This window comes from Aedes albopictus, chromosome 3 (assembly GCF_035046485.1).
Source record: "Aedes albopictus strain Foshan chromosome 3, AalbF5, whole genome shotgun sequence".
Classification (NCBI taxonomy): Eukaryota; Metazoa; Arthropoda; class Insecta; order Diptera; family Culicidae; genus Aedes; species Aedes albopictus.
This window is the reverse complement of record NC_085138.1, coordinates 2,633,252-2,655,507: the sequence shown is the minus strand read 5'-3', so window position 1 is coordinate 2,655,507 and position 22,256 is coordinate 2,633,252. Positions and strand designations below refer to the sequence as shown.

At 41.9% G+C, this 22,256-nt stretch overlaps 1 protein-coding gene across 1 annotated transcript in view; it reads left to right on the top strand.

Annotated features, from left to right (window-relative positions):
* LOC109411237 (uncharacterized) overlaps positions 1-6,145 on the top strand; it is a 67,687-nt gene extending 61,542 nt beyond the window's left edge. The window contains exons 5-6 of the mRNA XM_062859123.1: positions 5,131-5,463; positions 5,548-6,145. Of these exons, the coding sequence (XP_062715107.1) occupies positions 5,131-5,463; positions 5,548-5,644 (430 nt within the window). The 3' untranslated portion in view covers positions 5,645-6,145. The remainder of the gene's footprint in view (positions 1-5,130; positions 5,464-5,547) is intronic.
* Positions 6,146-22,256: the final 16,111 nt, after the last annotated feature.

Sequence of the window (22,256 nt, the reverse complement as noted above, 5' to 3'; positions counted from 1 at the left end):
CCGCAAAGTGATCCGACGCTGGTGAAAAAAGTTATTCGCTTGGTAGCTTACTCCAAAAATTGAGATTTTATTATTGAAGTTATTCCTTTACATGCTAAATGCTAAGCACCACCGGGCAATCTGTACGTTATAATTTTTTTCAAAAGTGTCGGATCACTTTGCGGTCTTCGGCAAAGTTTTTCGGCATATCCTAGGCTATACTTCATCGTTATTAGTTAGATCGTTTTAGACAAAAAAAAATCAATTAAGGAGAAAAATGCAAATAAGCACGTTTTCCCGTACTAAATTCCATACAAATTTCAATCGCAATGCGGAATACGGGGACGCAACCAATCGCTTCCAAATTTTGCACAGTTGTTTTGGAAGCCAAAAGGAATCGAAAAGCATTGTTCCAATAATCGAGATTGTTGACCCAGTCTAATATCTATGCTTTGAACCAGAAACTGACACTGTTGGGAAATCATTCTGAGAATGCATCCAGAATTGCCTTCCGGAGATTCCTCAAGAAATTCCGCAACCTCTCCAAAGAATTCCCATCCAGAAGATTCCTCCTGTAGAATGTTCTTTCAGTAATTCAATCCAGCGAGTTTACCAAAAAACAGTTTCCTCGGAAAAGTGTCACAGGAATTCCTTTAAGGGATTTCTACCGGAGTTTCTTACGGGGATTTGCTTCCGGGGATTCCTCCAAGAATCCCTTTTACCTGGATGTTGTGGGGTTCCTCCAGAAATTGATTATAGAAAATTTCCCAGAAATTCGTTTCCGGTGATTCCGCGTAAGATGCTTCCGAACGCTGTTGCACCAGTTACCTCCGAAAAGTCCGGAGGTTCCTCCAGAAGGTTCTTCCGAAAATTCAAACAGGTATCACCCTGTATCACCTAAAGAATTTCTGCAGAAATGACGCCAAAAATTCCGTCAGAAACTGCCCCGAGGATTCCTCTGGGCTCCGCGAAATCCTCCTATAATTCCTACGGAAGTTCCTCCAAGAAAATCTCCAGGAATATTCCCAAGAAATTCTCCCTGAAGTTCCTCCGCGAGTTCCTAAAAAAAGTTCCTGCAGTAGTTTTTTTAAGAATTCCTCCGAGACTTTCTTCGGGAAATTTTTCAGGAAAATCCTTCACGAATTTTCCCAGGAAGTTCCTCAAAAACTTCCTCCAGGAGTTCCTCCGAGAATTCCTCCTTAGTTTCTTAGGAAATTTCTTCAGGAATTCTCCCAGTAAGTTTCTCTGGAAGTACCACCGAGAATTCCTCAGGGAATTCCTCCGCGAAATCCTTCCAGGAGTTCCTCTAGGAAATCATCTAGAAATTCTACCAGGAATTGCCCCAGGAAGTTCCTCCGGGACTCCTCAGAAAGTTCCTGCAGGAGTTTCTTCGAAAATTCCTCTGGGAGTTTCTACGGGAGTTAATCCAGGAATTCCTCCGGAAATTCTTCCAGGAATTCCCCCTGAAAATTCCTGCGGGAGTTTCTCCAGGTATTGCTCCAAGAGATCCTCTAGAAGTTTTTCCCCTGTAGGAGTCCCTCTGGGAGTTCCCCCAAGAATTCTTCCAGGATGTTCCTCCGATAGTTTCCGGGAGGAACGTCCGGAGGAACTCTTGAAGGAACTCCTGGAGGAATTTCCGGAGGAATTCCTGAAGGAATTACCGGTGGAATTCCTAGAGCAATTTCCGGAGGAATTTCTAGAGGAATTTCCGGAGGAATTTCTCTAGGAATTTTCGGAGGAAATATTAGAGGAATTTCCGGAGGAATTTCTAGAGGAATTTCCGGTGGAATTCCTAGAGGAATTCCTAGAAGAAGTTCAACCAGGAATTTCCTCCGAGACTCCTCAGAAAGTTCCTGCTGGCGTTCCTCCGGAAGTTTCTCCAAATTTTCCTCCAGGAGCTCATACGGAAATTTCTCCGGGAGTTCCTTTCGAAAATCTTCCGGGAATTCCTTCAAAATTTCCTCCAGGAGTATCTTCGAAAATTCTTCCGGGAGTTTCTACGGGAGTTCCTCCAGGAATTCCTCCGGAAATTCTTCCAGGAATTCCCCCTGGAAATTCCTGTGGGAGTTTCTCCGGGAATGTCCGAAGGAATTTCTAGAGGAATTTCCGATGGAATTCCTAGAGGAATTTCCGGAGGAATCCCTGGAGGAATTTCCGGAGAAATTCCTAGAGGATGTTCTGGAGGAATTCCTAGAGAAATTTCCGGAGGAATTACTAGAGGAATTTCCGGAGTAATTCTTAGAGGAGTTTCCGGAGAAATTTCCAGAGGAATTTCCGGAGGAATTCCTAGAGGAATTTCCGGAGGAATTCCTAGAGGAATTTCCGGAGGAATTCCTAGAGGAATTTCCGGAGGAATTCCTAGAGGAATTTCCGGAGGAATTCCTAGAGGAATTTCCGGAGGAAATCCTAGAGGAATTTCCGGAGGAAGTCCTAGAGGAATTTCCGGAGGAAATCCTAGAGGAATTTCCGGAGGAAATCCTAGAGGAATTTCCGGAGGAAATCCTAGAGGAATTTCCGGAGGAAATCCTAGAGGAATTTCCGGAGGAAATCCTAGAGGAATTTCCGGAGGAAATCCTAGAGGAATTCCCGGAGGAAATCCTAGAGGAATTTCCGGAGGAAATCCTAGAGGAATTTCCGGAGGAAATCCTAGAGGAATTTCTGGAGGAATTCCTAGAGGATGTTCTGGAGGAATTCCTAGAGGATGTTCTGGAGGAAATCTTAGAGGAACTTCCGGAGGGATTGCTAGAGGAATTTCCGAAGGGATTCATTGAGGAGTTTCCGGAGAAATTTCTAGAGCAATTTCCGGAGAAATTACTAGTGGAATTTTCAAGACGAATTTCTGGAGAAATTCCTAGAGGAATTTCTGGAGAGATTCCCAGAGGAGTGACCGGAGGAATTTCCGGAGAAATTCCTAGAGGAATTTCCAGAGGCACTCCTTGAGGAATTTAGAGGAATTCCTTAAAGAATTCTCGAGGAATTCATAAAGAAATTACTTGAGAAATTTCCGGAGGAATTCCTTGAGGGATTTTCGGAGGCATTTCTTCAGGAATTTTCGGAAGAATTCCTAGAGAAATTTCTGAAGGAATTCCTAGAGGAATTTCTGGAGGACTTTTTAGAGGAATTTCCGGAGCAATTCATTGAGGAATTTCCGGAGTAATTCCTAGAGGAAATTCCGGAGGAATTCTTTGAGAAATTTCCGGAGGAATTCCTAGGGGAATTCCAAGAACAATTTTCGGAGGAATTCCTAGAAGAGTTTCCAGACATATTCCTAGAAGAATTTCCGGAGAAATTCCTAGTGAAATTCCTTGAAGAATTACCGGAGGAATTCCTAGAGGGATTTTTGGAGGAATTTCTTCAGGAATTTTCGGAAGAATTCGTAGAGAAATTTCTAGAGGAGTTTCTGAAGGAATTCCTAGAGGAATTTCTGGAGGACTTTTTAGAGGAATTTCCGGAGGAATTCATTGAGTAATTTCCGGAGGAATTCATTTAAGAATTTCCGGAGGAATTCCTAGAGAAAATTCCGGAGGAATTCTTTGAGAAATTTCCGGAGGAGTTCCCAGGGGAATTCCTAGAAGAATTTCCAGAGAGATATTCCTAGAAGAATTTCCGGAGAAATTGCTAGAGGAATTTCCGGAGAAATTCCTAGAGGAATTTCTGGAGGAATTCTCAGAGGAACTTCCAGAGGAATTCCTAGATGAATTTCCGGAGGAAATCCTAGAGGAACTTCCGGAGGAATTGCTAGAGGAATTTCCGGAGAAATTTCTAAAGGAATTTACGGAGAAATTTCCAGAGGTATGTCCGAAGGAATTTCCGGAGAAATTCCTAGAGGAATTTCAAGAGGCATTCCTTGAGGAATTCTGGAGGAATTCCTTGAAGAATTCTCGAGGAATTCATAGAGGAATTACTAGAGAAATTTCCGGAGGAATTTCCGGAATTCTCGGTGGAATTCCTAGAGGAAATTTCGGAGGAATTCCAAGAGTTTATCCATGACGGCCCGTTTTACCCCGATCTTCCCCAGATGTAGATAGTTGATGCTGGCCGGCCGAAGTAATCGAATTTGTTGCGCGATACAAAGTTTGGCTTACATTCGATGCCATCCACCTCACCGCCATCAGAGAGGCGGAAAACGTGCCTTGATCCACCGCACACACCGGGCGAAACCGTTCCAGCCAGGCCGGCGATAATCAGTCCAGCCAGCAAACGCGCATCCAGCCCAGCCTGCTGCGCTGCCTGCTGCTGCTGCAAGTCAGTCAGTCAGTCAGGCAGTTGGCGAGGCCGCGCGGTCACTCGGCCAGGAAGAGTGCGTCCAAATTATGGCGAATAAAAGTGAAATTACATAGCCTCGGAGGTGGTGGTGGTGGCCAGAGCGTTCAAATGAGCCTGGCACGACGAACGAAGGAAGAGAGATGGTGTCGAAATTTTACGTAACCTTTTGGCTGCTGCGATTTTTCTCTTCACATCAGTCAGTCAGTGTTGGGGAATGCGCACTTGGTTCGTTGCCCGGTGATGGTGTGGCATCGTGGCCTACTGATGTTGGAATTTTCGGTTATCAAAAAAGGGTTTGTCATGCAGCGTGCGCATTAGCGGTGGGAAGGAAACTGTGTCAACTCCATCAATAAGTTCTAAAAAAATCAGTTATGTTTTGGAAATCGCTAATCTTTACACTGCTTATATTTGAAATATTTTTGTTTTATTTATCAATATCATAAATTCTTACCAGAAATAGTTTCTTTATCACACATTCATGCTTGCATGGCAATTAAATTCATTGTAGAGCTATGTATAAGCTGAATGATTCTGAACCTCGATGATTTCTAGTAATTTATTAGAACAACTTAACAAAATAAACAAAATGAAGGAAACTAGAAATAAACAAGAGAAGACTTTGTTTGTAAAACCTTATTCTCTGATTTACTGGTTCAATAAAGATTTGTACGAACGTGTGTACGAAGCAATGAGTAAAACAAGAATTAACTGATTCAAAAAGATGAAGTTTTTTAGCTCAGGTTATGTAATTATGTACATAGTACTAATCTTACCGTCGGATAAATTTTCAACAAATTAAATAGTTTAATCATATCACATTAATTAAAGTCCAAATCTAAAAACAAGCATTTAATCTTCTACCTACAACAATCCTCACATTTTCAGAAACCCTATCCAGATGCAAACGCCTACTCCGATCGGTGCCACCGGCGGAGCCAGCAGCAGTTTCACCAACCCCAGCCGGCAGCGGTCCGAAGATCAAATAAGCCTTATCGGCACATCACTGGCCAATCCCCTGATTGGATTCCTGAACGCCCTGTCCGCAAGCCCAAAGGGTGACCTAAGCCGGTGGCCAAATTTCGGTGCCCTTTTCGGTGCGGCCAGCTCGGGCAACAACAGCAGTGCCTGCGAAGAGAAATCGTTTTGCGAGATGGCCCGCCAGGGAATCAATCACGACGCTGACATACTATTCAAAATGTTGTGGAAAATTGCCAACGAGTAAGTGTGTTTGTACCTTTTTTGGCTATATTGCGATCGAAAAATTTCACCGTTAATCAATCATCTTCTTTTTCTGCATTACAGGACACCTGCCGATCAGGCCCGTCAGAGTGGGCTGGAGGAAATTTTCCGCGCCGTCAAAGACGATGACTGCTCGAGATTCCACTGTGAAAGCACTTAATCTGTTACCCATCCAAGCAAGCATACCATCGTCGTCGTCGTCGTCGTTGGTTGCTATGGTTATTGCAGCAAGCAGCCCGTGTTGTTTCTCGTTTTCTACTTGTTGCTCTTTTCGTTGTGGATGTAATCATAGTAATTGCCTCGTTGTTGCGGCTAAAAGGTATCTTGGATCGTTCACCACAAACAATAAGTCACTTTGGTAACGACGGCGATGGCGGCGGCAAAATTAAGCTTTTATTTTCTTCCGATTTCTATAATTACGCTTCGAGGACCAATTCAGAGTGACACTTAACCACATGCCTGAAGGGGGTGCAGCAGATGAATTGTGTAGTGTGTGCTTAGCTACCTTAGAGAGATAACAATCAATTGAATTAAGGAAATTTCGCTGTTGGCTGGGCAACGCATGCGTATGCCTTGAGAAGTAGTGAGAGTTGCGTAATTTTGAGGGTTCTCCGGATTGATGTTATGTAAGTTTTCGTTTTTCTAAGGCCGTTTAATAAAGCTCCCATATTATGTCACTTTTTGACATCGTTACTTCGTTGTTGTTCTTCTACTATAGCCCTATTTGGTTATAAAAGCTTAGTCGGTAAGCTTTTGTTTACTTAAATCGCTTTTATTGTTTTGTTCATGTTGAGAAAGACGAAGCAGTATGAGAAGAATGTCATTAATGAGTCGTAGAACAGTGTGGAACAAGATGGTATGCGAAAACTTTGCAAAACTGTCAATGGTGTGAGGAGAAAAACAGCGCCGTCTCCCTTGATGTGCAATGAACTAGACCTGTGCGCCGACTATATTTTGCTCGGCGGCGGCGTGAGGGCCACTTTTGACCGGCGGCGGCGTCATCGGCGTCACGCCGGTGACAGCTTTCGGCGGCGGCGGCGGCGGCGGCGTCAATCGGTGTGGCCAAAATTTGACCATAATTTCAACATTGGCAAAGCAAACAAGTTGTCATTACGCTCTAGAATTTGTAGTCTGAGCTTTTTCATGATCATTGATGACATAATCTATTACGTTAGAATGAATACCTTTTCTATTTCTGTTCGGGTCCGTCACTGCATGATTAGACAGTTTCTTATACTAAAGTTTGCTCAAGAGTTATTTTTGTTCCACTCCATAGCTAAAATGTTTGTTGAGATGGGAATAAATGAGCCGAAATGATTTGTACATTTTTGATATTAAGTAGTTTACATTTTTCAAATTTTTAACTGCCTTAATACTATATTAGTTTGAGAAGCCGAAGAACTCGTGGCTGTTTTGAGGTTAGGGATAACACATAGTTACAATTAGAAAGGCATATTGAGATATTACCGCTATCCTTAGTGTAATGAATATTGCATTACTCCATTGCAAATGAAGGACAATTAAATATTGATTTTGCTACAGCTTTTTGTTTTGTTTTCTTAGAATCTACAGAAGCTATCAAACTTGATAATAAAGCCACACTATTTACACTAAGGAATCGCCGAATAATTTTATGGAGGAATCTAAGAAGGAATCCTAGGAGGAGCCTGAAAGAAACTCCTGAAGAAATACATCAAGAAAATTCTGGACTAATCTCTGCAAGAACTGCTGTATGGAACCCTGAAGAAACTTTTACAGGAATCTCCAGCGGTTCAAGAATCTCTTTTAGAAATATCTGCAGAAAATTCAGAAGAAATCCCTGATTGAAGTTTTCGAGGAATTTTAGAAGGAACTCCAGGACGAATATTCCAAAGAAATTCCAGGAGGATTGGCCAAATGAATTCAAGCAGGAATCCCAAGGGAGTTACAGCAGGAATTTCCAAAGGAATACCAAGGGGAATCCCTGACGGAATTCTGGCGGGAATTTCTAAAGAATTTCGAGACGGAATCTCCAAAAGATTTCAAGGAGAAATCAACGAAAAATATCGTGAAGGAATCTCTGAAAAAAAAAATCAGCAGAAATCCCTGAGAGAATACTAGGAGGAATTTCCGAAAGAATTCTATGAGGAATCCTTGAAGGAGTCTCAGGAGGAATCCCATAAAGTATTCGAGCAGGAAACTCCGAAGGAATTCTAGGAAGAATCCCCGGAGGAATTCTAAGACGAATCCTTGGAGAAATTCTAAGCGGAGGAATTCCGTGAGGGATCCCCGAAAGAATTCTAGAAGGAATCTCCAAAGCAATTCGCAGAGGAATCACCATAGGAATTTCAAGATGAAATCCTGAAGGAAATCCTGATGGAATCCCCGACAAAATATCGGGATAAACCTCCGAAGGAATTTCAGGAGGAATCCTCGAAGGAAGAACCTCTAAAAAAAACCGCCGAATGAATTCTTAAAAGATTCCTCGAAACTACTCTAGGAGGAATCCCCGAAGGAATTCCAAGAAAAATCCTCGATAGAATTCCAGGAGAAATCCTCGAAAGAATTCTAGGAAGAATCACCGAAGGAATTCCAGGGAGAAATCCTGCAGGAATTCTAGGACGACTCCCGAAGGAATTCCAGCAGGAATCTCAAAAAAAAAATGAAGGGAAATCACCAAAGGAATTCCATGATAAAATCCCAAAGGAATTCTAGGATTAATCCCCAAAAAATATCAGGAGGAATCCCCGAATGAATTTTGGGAGGAATCCGCGAAAGAAGTTAAGAAAGAATTCCCAAAGAAATTACAGGAGAAATCCCTGCAGGATTCCCAGAGGTCACCTCCGAAGGAATTCCGGGAGGAATCTCCGAAGGAAATACAAGCGGATTCCTCAAACAGGAAACCCCGAAGAAATTCTAAGACGAACCCCCATATGGAGTGGAGGAATCTCCAAAGAAATGTAAGAAGTATTTCTCGAAGGAATTCTAGGAAGAATCTTCGAATACCAGTAGAAATTCCCTAAGGAATTCTAGGAGAGATCACTGAAAAAATTCAAGAAGGAAATCCCGAAGGAATTCCAGGAGGAGGGATTCCATGAGGATTTTTTGAAAGAATGAAGGGATGTATCTCGGAAAGAAATTCAAGAGGAATCACCAAAGGAATTCCAGGAGGAATCCATGACGGAATATCAAGAGGAATCCCCGAAAAAATCCCAGGAGAATTTGATGAAGGAAGTCCAGGAGAAATCCCCCAAGAAATCCTCGATTTTTTTTGAAGGAGTTCGAGAAGAAATCCTCAAAGTATTTCGAAAAATATCTAGGAGGAATCCTCGTAGGAATTCCATGAGAAACCCCTGAAATAGTTCAGACTCTAGTTTAATTTAAAAACACTTCACTAATACTTCACTTTTCACTTCAGTCGAGCACTTGACACTGAAGAAGTCTGTAAGTCACAGACGAAATAGGCCTATCTGTCCGAAGATAAGCACAGTAGTAGAATTAAAAGGAATTTGCTCGTCCTTTCTAGTTTTTCTTTAAAAGAGTTATTCATTTTTTATTTTCTTTTGCAAAAGTGAAGTATTAGTGAAGTGTTTTTAAATTAAACTAGAGTCTGAAGTAACAAGTTCTACTAAAAGCTCTAAAGTAATAGTAAAACCCTGAAATAGTTCTAGGAGGAGCTTCCGCAGGAATTCCAAGAGGAAACCCCGAAAGAATTCTAGGAGAAAGCTCCAAAAAATCAAAGAGGAATTCCCGTAGGCATTTCAGGAGTACCTCCGACGGAATATCAGGAGGAATCCCCAAAGAGATTTCAGAAGAAATCCCCGAAGGAACTCTAGAAGGAATCCCTGAAGGAATTTAAGGAGGAATCTCCCTAGGATTTCCAAGCGAAATTCTCGAAGGATATTCAAGAGGAATTTCCATAGGAAGTCCAGGAAATATCTCCAAAGAAATTCCAGGAACTCTAGGAGAAATCACTGATGCAATTCCAGAAGGAAATCCCAAAGGAATTCCAGAAGGACTCCTGAATGAATTCCATGAGGAATCACTGAAGCAAATCCAGGAAGAATCTCCGAAGAAATTCTAAAGAAAATCATCAAAGAATTTCCAAGAGGAAACCCCGAAGAAATTTCAAGAGAAATCCACGTTTGAATATCAGGAGAAAGCCCTGAAAAATTTCAGTAGGAATCCATGAAGGATGCCTAGAAGGAACACCCGAAGGAATTCCTGAAGATATTCCAGAATGAATTCTAGGAGGAATCTCCAGAAAGAAATCCTTGAGGAATCCTCGTAGAATCTCCATGAAAGATCCCTCAAGAATATTCCTCAAGAATATCCTGGAAATATGCCTGATTATAATCCTTAGGAAATTATTGTAGGGAATCTTACAAGAATCCCTGAAGGAACTACTGTAGGAATTCCTGAATGAGCTTCTGTAGAAATCTCTGATGTAACTCCTGAAAGCATCCGTGAGCCTTCCTGAAAAAATCTCAATCCCAATCTACAATCTGAAAGAACAACATGAGCGATCCCTGGAAGAGCTTTTGGAAGAATTCCCAAAGGAACTTCTCGACCAATCCTCTAAGGATATCCAGAAGAAATCTTGGAAGGAACTCTTATAATGGAATCGCTGAATAAACTTGTGTGATAATCCCTGAGATCCTTGGATCTTCATATAAGATTCTCTGAAGGAACTTCTGTAATGATTTCTGATGGAACTTCTGTAGGAATCCCTGAAGAAATTCAGCAGGAATCTCTGAAGAAACATCTGCAAGAATTTCTGAAAGTCCTGGAGGAATCTCTGATGGAACTCCTGGAAAGAACTGCTGATGGAATTTCTAATGGTACTTCAGAAGGAATCCCTGCAGGAACTCCTAGACTGATTTCTAAAGAGCTCCTGCAGGAATTCCTCATGGGATTCTTGATGGATCTTCAAGGAGCATTTTTGAAAACTCCTGAAAGAATATTTAAAGAGACTTCTGGAAGGATACCTGAACGAACTCCCGTTGAAATAGCTTAGGGAATTTCTGAAGGAATTCTTAATGATCACATCCTCCTGAAGCTATTAGGGAGACCCCTGAGCTAGCTCCTGGAGAGATCACCGAAGGAACTCCTGAAAGAATCTCTGCAAATTTTTCTTGAGGCATCCCGAAATGATTCCAAGAGGAATCCCCGAAGGAATTTCAGGAGGGATTCTTGAACAAGTCCTGGAGGAATCTCTGAGGAAACTCCTGGACTAGATCCTAGAGAAACTTCTGTGGGAATTCCTGAAGAACCTTCTGAAGGAGTTCATGAAGGGACTCTCAGACTAATATCTGAAGGACCTCCTTTGAGAATTCTTTAAGGATCTTCTGGATGAATCTCGGATGTATCTCTAATATGCATCCCTGTATTCTCCTGAAATAATTTTTGAAGGTATTCCTGTCTAGACGTAAAAACTTGAAGTATTTTAGGCAAAGTACGTTTAAAAATAGACTAAAATACTTCAAGTTTTTACGTCTATTTCAGACATACTGGCCGACTGGTATAGCCGGAAAAGGGCAATAAAATCATTGTCACTCCTGTCTAGATCCTCCTAAGAGATCATCTGAAAAAAAAATATTCTGGAGGCATACCTGAAGATTTTTCTGAAGGAATCCCAGGTGGATCTCCAGGAGGTATCACTGAATCCTTCTGGAAGATTCTCTGAAGAAACCTCTGGAGAGATGTGAATCTGTGTTCTAAGAGTTGAGAAATCAATTATTGTAATCAAACTCTCATGATAGTGATAGTGAGATTTTTTATCTCAACTTTATATAAACTTAATTTTGTTCGTGCACTGATCACCGGCGCGAAAACTGAAAATCGGCGGCGTGACAAACAGCGGCGTATGGCGCGCCGCCGATACCTCGGTCGGCGTCGGCGTGGGACAAAAAGTGTCGGCGGCGGCGGCGTGGCGCGGATAGAATTCCCTTCCTCAAAATCCATTCAATGTCCTCGATTATTATAAACAACTTACAGTAAACCCCAACCAATTATGTGCAAGCATACTTAAAGATAACATTCCAGGACCATGTTGATCTGGTTTTGATCTCGTTCATGAATTTTCATACATCTTGTGTCACTTTTGCGAACAACGAAACTAGCCGGTCTGGTAGGTATCTACGTTACAGCGAAATGGTGGGAATTATTCATAAGAGTGCGAATCACTCTCAAGAGGAAGGAGACATTCTCGCAACGCTTGTTGCTCCACCGCGACATAACCTTTCCCATGTTGTTACACGATCTTTGTGCCTTTGGAGCGCGCGAATCATGCATGTTTAGCACGCGGGCGCGAGTACTGTGCGTCTCATAAAAGAAAAACTTCATCCGGTGTCTTGTGAATGGGTGCTGGTTTTTTTTTTTTGAGCTCAGTTGTTGTGGTCAAGCCGGTCACATTCCTTCGCGTACGTCTGACTGGATGGTAGGTATGGTTATGGTGAACGCTTGATGCACGTTTGATTTGAATAGCTTTTGATTGAGTGCTGACAAATAACCCATACTTATTCGAACGATAATAATTTTAAATGTTATTATGATACAGCCAATATGGGACTACTGAAGCCTGTATCTGCATTTGTTTGACCAATCACACATGTCACTAACATCGCAAAGGATACGCTAAAATAGCTCAAATTGGACATGAGAGCATATTATTTTGTGTGTGTCCTACATCACGGAGAAAAACACAACCAAATTCTGATTCGATTCAACCGGCATTTCACATTTGGCACAAACAAAATTACAGATTGATTTTATTACATGTGGTAGTTGAAACAAACCGAAGTTTAAGGTAAATGTTCTGAAATGTTATTAGTTTATTTCAATAACATCAGTTCTCTACTATTTTGTTTGCTGTTTTATTTTAGTAAATTTCGAAACAAATCAAAATATTTTGTTATAACAACAAATCTCTTTAGTTCGGAACTACCTTGACTCAGTTTGAAACAAACAAGAATGCCATTTAAATTAAACAATGTGTTGTTGTAATTGCTATATTTTTCCTCTTTTTTATACCTTTTTCTAATTTTTAAAATAATTTTTGGAAAGTCAAATCTTGCGCTTAGTATCATACGGACGTATCTACAATGATCGTTTTCTCTTAATCGATGTTCTTTTTGATTAATAATTTGGCCGAAAAATAATTGTTGGTTGTTTTTGTTGTTTCATATGCTTAGTCTATTACCGAAATGCAATGAGAGATGATTCCCCAACTAACATTTTTGCTGGATAAGATCTTAAAATAGCTTCCTCTCGAATTCGTTTGCTGCATAAGCTCCTATGCAGCTACTTTTGTTAGTAGGGTCGAATATTGCTTGTAGTTCCCGGAACAATCCGAAGAGAAAATCGATTAAGAGATATCGATTATGGTAGATACGCCAGTATGATACTAAACGCGAGAAATCATTGCTAATATAACTGCTCTTTATTCAGCAACAAGAAAAAAGCAAGAATATTCTGATCTCTAGAGCCCATTAGTAGTTTGATCATGGACCAAATTGTAGATTTTTTTAGATCTCTGGCAGTTTGCGAATTCAGAAGCTAGGGAAGAAACTGTATAGAAATTAGGCAATCGGAATATATTGCAACATAATAGTTATTTATGTAACGAGTTGCAAAAAGTTGATTTTTTCAGCACGAGTCGTACATTTATCCAACGAGGCTTGCCGAGTTGGATAAATACGAAGAGTGCTGAAAAAATCGAGTTTTGCAACGAGTTCCATACAAAATTTTATGCAATGATTTTTTCATTATACAACTCATTTGAGTTGCATAATATTCATAATGCAACCCAAATGAGTTTCATTATGAACATTATGCAACTATTTTTCATTACTCAACTCATTTCAGTTGCATAATGAACCAGTTCGGAAAAAATGGCCATTATGATACCAAAATGAGTTATATAAAATAGAAATTATGATATTGAATTGCATGAATTACTTAAACAAACTCACTTGTTTGTCGGAGATACTCGTTGTCAAGAAAGAACTTTCGTAAAGATCTTAACTTCCCATATACTTGCAAATATTTGCCGAAGCTGTTTTACACAAATCACATAGTGTCTATCACTCTACTCTAGAACGTGTATCACTCTAGCAACACTTCTAGCAAACATATAGTCGAATAGTTGGAGGGAAAAAGTGTTTTTTTTTTCTGGATTCGGCGTCCGAAAGAGTGGTTTGAACGAGTGAACATTCATAATGGCCTGAGGGCCTTTTTGGAGGACTGCAGTCGGTACTGAAACTGAACACGGCGAGTGAGCTGAATGGCATTATCCGTTTGTATGTTCCTTGTTGTCTCCTTCATGTTTGTGACCTATATTTTCTTTATTTTATTGATGCACCATAGATGGTATCCCGAGCAGAAGAAAATAACAAGTGAATAACATATCAAGGTATTTATCTTAAATACTACAATACCTTGATATGTCCTTCATTAGGTGGTAATAAGAGGCAAAATAACAAAAACGAATACCAAAATTTTGTATAAATAACACCTAGAAAATAACAAGTCTTGTTATTTCGGTAATGAATGCATACCTAAAATTTCAAGTTTCAAATTCAGTGCCGGATTTAGGCCTCGGGGGGGGCCGGGGCAAACCCTAAAAAGTGGGCCCCCAGAATCAAAATTTCGAAAAAAATGAACCATACAATTACGTTTTTTTCCTGATCTTATGTATTATTTTAGACCTAATATTGAAAGCTTCTAATTTCTGAACTTCTCCAAAACTCCGACAAATAGAAAATTATTCGAACATTTAATTTGATATTTGACTCAAATGTCAAAATGCTAGCGTAAATGACATCTCGTTCAGATAGTACATAAATTTTAAACTTTCATCCAAATTGAAAACATTTATACAAGTTTAAGAACTTAGCGTTCAGTTAAAAATCTACCAAAACACGCAGCAACTTTATTTGAGATTGCACGGGATCGACGAGTATTTCAAAATTCAGATTATATAAAGATTAGTCTCTTGGGAGCAACTGTAGCAATAAATCTTAATATCTTCAGTAAAACCAAACATAAAGATATGGAAAGTTACAGTTTCCAGGACACTCGGTTTTCAAAACTAGCCTCAACTCCCAAACATCTCCAGAATTCATCATCTTCTCTTTTTCATGATAGCAGCGAACTGTTGCAAATAAGTATGAGACATTTGTTTCCAAAATATAATCATAATCAACAAACGTATGTATAATTGTATAATCATTGTGAAATAATAGATAAATTTGTGAAACTATTGAAATTTATATTGTTGTACAATTACTCAAAAGCTTAATCTTTCTTGCACTCTGCTTAGAGACACTTTTGTAGCGGCTTGAGGTCACGGAAAAGTGTTTCCACTCGATAAGAACTTTCAAGGGTTTTTAGAGAAAATCGCATATTTTCAAATACTGCACCAAAAATTATGAAACTTTTGATTTCGAATTATTCTTAAGAGAAAATCCAGATAAACGACCAAACGTAGTTTAGATACCTTTAAGAACCCTATTATAATTTCTTTTTTGACGTCTTCACTGGGACACTGCTTCTTAGCTAAGTGTTTTATGAGCACTTCCACAGTAACTGTGGAACTGTTATTAACAAAGAGTTTCCTTTGCCAATGACCATTTCGTATGTGCATACCGTGTGGCAGACACGAACATACTCTTTTCCTAAGAAAGTCAAGGATTTTCCTTTACGAAAAGTTCTTGGAACGACCGGGAATTGAACGCGTCACCCTTAGTATGGTCATGCTGAATATCCACACCTTAACTGCTGTGGCTATAGAGGCTTTGTATAAAATATGAACGCTCATTCACTTGAATTTCATATGGTTTCGTTGAAAAATATAAATTGTATTTCGGAATTTCGGATTCATGGGGGGCCCCCTTCATCGGGGGGCCCGGGGCACTTGCCCCCTTTGCCCCCCATTAAATCCGGGCCTGATTGTATTTGTTATTCCAATGTTATTGAATAACAAACTAATAACATTTCTTGTTACCAAATGTTTCATTTGTTCGATGGCTTCATGATGTAATAGCAAATCTTGTTCTACGATTATTTTCACTGCTGAACCAACAAATACAACATCAATACCAAATTCTGCTCAAATAGCTCCAACTATTATTGTGATGTTCTCATAACATTTCGTAGAATAACGCAGTAATAACTATTTTAGGTATTAGAGCACATGTTGCTCTTCGCATGGTATTTGTAAGGTATGCCCTTCTGCTCGGGATGTTGCGTCTTTTTATGTGTTTGTAAATATCTTTGAATATTCTCTCATCGAATATGTATAGTTCGTCCCATGAGTGTTAACCTGGTTTTTGTTACAATCATTAGCGCCAACTTGTGACGTAGTAAAGGGGAGGGGGGATTCGAAACTCTCCACTTCTAGTGCAGGGCAACTGTAGGTTTATGATTTGGCGTTTTGGATGGTGATGCTACGACGATCCAGCCACCAGTGAAAAGTGAAAACTACAGATGGAGGGTATGTCGAGTCAAAGCCTCACATGGGCAAAAACTGTGTACAATTAGCGCTGGAGATAGATGCATATAAATTGGTGAGCTCGCTTCATGCTATTATTTTATTGTGAAAAATCAAACAGAAACGGAAACAGCAAGCCTACCTCTTTCTGGAGAAAAGCGCCGCTTGGAAGTAGCGGCGTACTATTATTGTTTATGTCTTATCCATTTTTAAATGTTTTGCAAAAAAAAATGTATGTATACGACGTATATGGACGCAATCTTCTAATAGCTGGCAGCTGTCCTAACCACGTCCTTGCTACAGCTTAGAATGGAGAAGGATCATAGTTTAGAAAGTTGCAAAGTTCTTAATACCCCTCATAGGCTAGGATAGAATGCAACACGTAGTCAGCCAATTGGATACCAATTTGCTGTTAAACGGATACCAGTCGCTGATTGATCGAAATTGATATCCGTTAGCTGCGTCTTTTTTTGTCTTGGCCGTGTTGCTAGTTTGTAGGTTTGGCATTTGATTTGGTGCGAAATTAAATGCATTTTTGATATGTTTCACTATAAATGAAGGAACCTTGCGTTTGCAAGCAGTTTTAGTAGCAAATAATGCTATTCCAATTGCAAATAGTGCTTTACGGTAAGAAGTTTGCATCAAAATTTCAGTCGTTAAATTTCAATTGTTTTAAAGATTTTGAATAACGAAAAGTGGCAGTACTGGGTTTCATCGACGACGAAATAGAGCGGGTTAATAACAAGGCAGACGAATTTCTGTTGTCACATACTATCCTAGCTCATAGGTATTACGGGTATTTTAATGTTGTTAGGGAAAAGGTAGTTGCCACAGGATTCATTTGGTTGGTCTGGATACGTTTACCAACAACGTATCAAAATGATAAACAGGATAAATGGAAATCACTCAAAGCAGTTTTTCCCTCTTCCAAATTTTTAGTTAAAAAATAAATAAATAAGTATATAAATAAATGATAAACAGGAACAAGCTCACCGAATTGGAAGAACTGTGCCATTCCTGAGACCAAAGTTTTGGCTTTCTCGTGCGGATAACTGGAATCGGCCGACAAAATAACCGGGCCAGATTCTTTTATCGATTAACCTTTTCAAGATGTTAGGTTTTTCGCACCAAGATGGCGTAGTGAACATGCTGTCCTTGGTCATATTGACCCCAACATCCTACTAGGATTAATAGAAGAAACTATGCCGCATTTACTGAAAAATGGTGGACTTCGTGGCCGTACGAATAGCGGCGTCAATCGTCTAGGCGTTTCGTTAACTGGCTTTACTGCCCTCATTCACATAACAGTCCCGTGTTTGCTGACTTTCCCATTCACATGGGACTGTTGTGCGAATGGGGGCAGTTTAGGCAATGGACAACACATGAAACGCCCAGTGGTTCAGTGGAGAACTTTCCGTTTGGCGAAAAAATATCACCGGCTGCAGCGGGAATCGAATATTTTAACCCGTCATCAATATAACTCTCCGTCATCAACAATGTACGGTACCGGCGACCGCCACGGTACAACCTAGAGCGACTAAAACAACCGGATGTCGCCACAGCATACGCGCAGAATCTCGAGGCCGCGTTGACAGATGAGGGCGAGCTCTATGAGGCCCCTCTAGAGGACTGCTGGAGTACAGTGAAAGCAGCCACACGCAGAAAAACCCGTTCCGATATACGTGAACTTCCAATCACGGCAACGGGAACAAACGGGAACTATGCATAGCAACGATAACAACAATAAGAAATGTACACCGTGAACTAGAATTCACGTTTTCTGGAACGCCCATATTGACAGCTGGAACTAGTTCCAGTTCACGGTGTATATTTGCTTGTTCTCATATTTGCGTTTGTTTGTTCACGTTTATCAGAACGGTTTTCTGAGCGTGCATCAACGTCGCAGCCGAGAGTACCATCGGATACGTGGAACGGAATCGACGGAACAAATGGTTCAACGAAGAGCGCAGAACGGTTTTGGCGGGGAAGAACGCAGCGAGGGCGATAATGCTGCAGCAAGGGACCCGACAGAACGTGGAACGTTACAAACAAAAGCGGAAACAGGCGACCCGCCGATTTCGGGATAAAAAGCGCCGCCTGGAAGAAGCGGAGTGTGAAGAAATGGAACTGCTGTGCCGTTCCCAAGAAACTCGGAAGTTCTATCAGAAGCTTAACGCATCGCATAACGGCTTCGTGCCGTGAGCCGAAATATGCAGGGATAAAGACGGAGGCCTCTTGACGGATGGACGAGAGGTGAACGAAAGGTGGAAGCAGCACTTCGATCAGCACCTGAACGGCGTGGAGAACATAGGAACGGGAGCCCACGGCGACGGAGGAAACGACGACGGCAGTGCAGTGGAGGACGGAAATGAATCAACTCTCACGCTGAGGGAAGTTAAGGATGCCATTCATCAGCTCAAAACCAACAAAGCAGCTGGTAAGGATGGTATCGCAGCTGAACTCATCAAGATGGGCCCAGAAAAGTTGGCCACCTGTCTGCATCGGCTGATAGTTACGATCTGAGAAACCGCACAGCTACCGGAGGAGTGGAAGGAAGGGGTAATCTGCCCCATTCATAAGAAAGGCGACCATTTGGAATGTGAAAACCCTGAAGCGATCACTATTTTAAATGCTGCCTACAAAGTGCTATCCCAGATCATCTTCCGTCGTCTGTCATTTTAAACGAATGAGTTCGTAGGAAGCTATCAAGCCGGTTTGATCGACGGCCGGTCGACAATAACGGACCAGATCTTCACCGTACGGCAACTCCTCCAGAAATGCCGTGAATACCAGGTCCCAACGCATCACCTGTTCATCGACTTCAAAGCGGCATACGACAGTATCGACCGCGCAGAGCTATGGAGAATCATGGACGAAAACGGCTTTCCTGGGTAGCTGACTAGACTGATTAAAGCAACGATGGACGGTGTGCAAAATTGCGTAAGGGTTTCGGGTGAGCTATCCAGTTCATTCGAATCTCGCCGCATACTGCGACATGGTGATGGACTCTCATGCCTACATCGCTCTGGAAGGTGTGATGCGGCACAAAATCCGGCCAATTTGTGTGCTTTGCGGACGACATGGACATTATTGCCATATGGAACGGTGGCAGAGCTGTTCACCCGCTTGAAACGCGAAGCAGCAAAGGTTGGACTGGTGGTGAATGCCTCAAAAACAAAGTACATGCTGGTAGGCGGAACCGAACACGACCGGATCCGTATGGGTAGTAATATTACGATAGACGGGGATACTTTCGAGGTGGTGGAGGAATTCGTCTACTTCGGATCCTTACTGACGGCTGACAACAACGTGAGCCGTGAAATTCGGAGGCGCATCATCAGCGGAAGTCGGGTCTACTACGGGCTCCGGAAGCCGGAAGGATACGGTGGGCAGGACATGATGCAAGAATGCCGGACAACAACCCTGCAAAGCTGGTGTTTGCAACTGATCCGGTTGGCACAAAAAGGCGTGGAGCGCAGAGAGCACGATGAGCGGACCAGGTGGAGCGTGACCTGGCGAGCATTGGGCGCGACCGAGGATGGAGAGCGGCAGCCACAAACCGAGTATTGTGGCGTACTATTGTTGATTATTTCTTGTCATAAATGTGATGTTGAACAAATAAATGTATGTATGTAATTCGTGGACTTATTTACTGAAAAAAATCAAACCACATTGCCAAAGTAGGTACTGTTTTTTGCTTTTCGGATTAGCTTCCAGAGGTCCCCACATCCGCTTTGGCCCTGGGTACCCTCAATCCTTAATCCGAGTCTGCTGGGACTGGGACTGAGATCTTTTTCTGCCAATGGTCATTATGCATTTGTACATATATCGTGTGTCAGACTCGAAGGTACTGTGTATTCAGGAAAATCGAGGAAATTTGCATTACGAACAGTTCCAGGACCGACGGGAATCGAACCCGTCACTCTCAGTATGATCTTGCTGAACACTGGCGTTTATCGCTTTGGCTATACAGACACTTTCATTCAGTATCATATTTTCATCAAATCGCCCGTTTAGTCTGTTTTGCAAGCATCGCTCGTCACTAGACCTTCCACTATCACCGCACCACCGTCCGTCATTATCAAGCCTGCGACGTTGCGACCAAACGTACGCAGCGCACTTCCACTTCCACCAATCAATTACCCAGGTACAGTAGTGACTCGCTCCGGCGCATTGCAAAACGGTTCCGTCCGCGAGTCTCTGCTGAAGGGTCGTTGAAGAGCTAGTTGGAGTGGCTCGTCACGCGATAATCGCCTAAAAATGTGCGGAATGTTGATTTTTTTTATTGCTCCTCCGGGCAGTTCCACCACCGACTCGCGTCATCCGCAAAACGGCCACGATCGGTCTCGCCACGCCACGGAACGTTAATGGGTGGTTGGGTGTGTTGGCTGTGCTGCTTGCTTATCTCAGTTTCGTTTGCATAAAAGCAATCAATTTGGGAGGCAGGAGATTGGATTTAATGGGTGGCATGGCATGGCAGCAGCCCCAGCGCAGGGCTGTGTCAATTGTCTTTTACTTGTGCAATAAAATGTGTCCACCGGCACGGCGCACACAGCTGCGAAGTTACTTTCAATAATCCCTTGATGGCACACGTGCTCATGATAGCCGGCCGGAGTCTGAGTGAATGTCACTTTCTATTGACTACCGCGAGACTATGCACCCAAAGACTTCAGGTCCACAGACACCGAGATTGGCAGTATAAATGGTCATCAATAAACCAAAGCCTTTAGGAATGGAGCAGCGAAAGGGAAAAAAGCCTATCCAACAATTAAACTGATCGAACCGGATGAATCATCTCATATCACACTTCCATCGTTAGATCGATCGTTGATGGTTTTGTTGTCATACCAAGGCGCAGATGTCATTGGCCGGTGACCACCACTACTGGTTGTTGGTTCGCTGGACAACGCTCTGGTGCAACCGTCGGCATTTCTTTATGCATAGCATCGGTGACGAGTCGATGGCGTCGAACGATTTGATGGGTATTTTAGTATTATGAAAATGCGTTTTTCTATCAAAGAGATAGTTGCAAGCTTTCTGCGTGCGCAAACGAATGTATGAGGCTTGATTGGGTAGTTGAGCGAAAGTTTAGTTTGCTTTTTTTAGTGGAGGGAATATAAACTTACGTAACTTTACTGTTCTGGCAGCACGGATTACGACAGCTGTCAACGCAAAAACTTAGTACAGAATTCTTCCAAGGCAATCTGACAGACTGTAGTATAGAACAATGACCATTTTTAATCGGACACGATTGATCGTAGCGTGTGTTGCCTGAATTTAATAAGCTTTACGCAGTTTTTCGGTCTAGAATGAGTTGTTGTGACACTGTAAAGGCTGGCACAGCGAATCAGACCTTGTGAGCTACTTCAGCTTCCTGCCATGCAACTCCGATCCTTACTTTCTAGCAGACATTGGAACCAGCCGGCATACGAGCAAACTTAGAGAATATCGGGTAACCAATTCCGGTGGGTGCTTTAGTCGTATGCAGACAAGGACAGGGGGTTTGGTTCGTTGAACTTGTTAGGCCCAGACCGTAAACAAACCAAGCAACGAATAATCAACAAGAGAATACGAACCGAAACCAACGGAAACGAGCCCAGCGTACGAAAAATAATTGCTATTGGAAACTCGATATGTTGAACTGCAGACCTCTCAACTTCATCGGGTGCACTAACATACTTGCCGATGTACTGAAGGACCGCGGATTCGGCATTGTAGTGCTGCAGGAGGTGTGTTGGACAGCATCAACGCCAACGGTGCGAACGTATAGGGATAATCATACAATATACCAGAGCTACGGCAACACACGTGAGTTGGGAACAGCTTCTAACGTTATGGACGACATGCGGAGGCGCGTGATCGGTTGGTGGCCGATCGACAAAACGTGCACTGCACAGTCCTTACTCCGGAAGTAATGATGATGACAAAGACGCATTTTACGTGCAGCTCGAAAGCCCTTCAAAGTTTGTATGGGAATTACTATGGAAAAACAATGTTTTTCATACAATAGACCGGAGTATTTCCCCAACTGCCCTAGAGGATTAGTTGACTCTTGGTACTCGTAGGCTACTCTATCAGCTACAACTTTGCCGATGACCGCATTCAAATCGGATGCCTCATAAATTAGTTATCGATTTGAATCCAATGCGACAAATTTTAACAGTGATCGTCCAGCTTCCCAGCAGGCAACATTGCTGCATACCCGAGCAGAAGAAAATAACAACAACATAAGAAAATGTGTTATTTTGGCAAAATAACTGAGTAATGAAATAAGTAATTTTCATGTTATTAACATAACAAA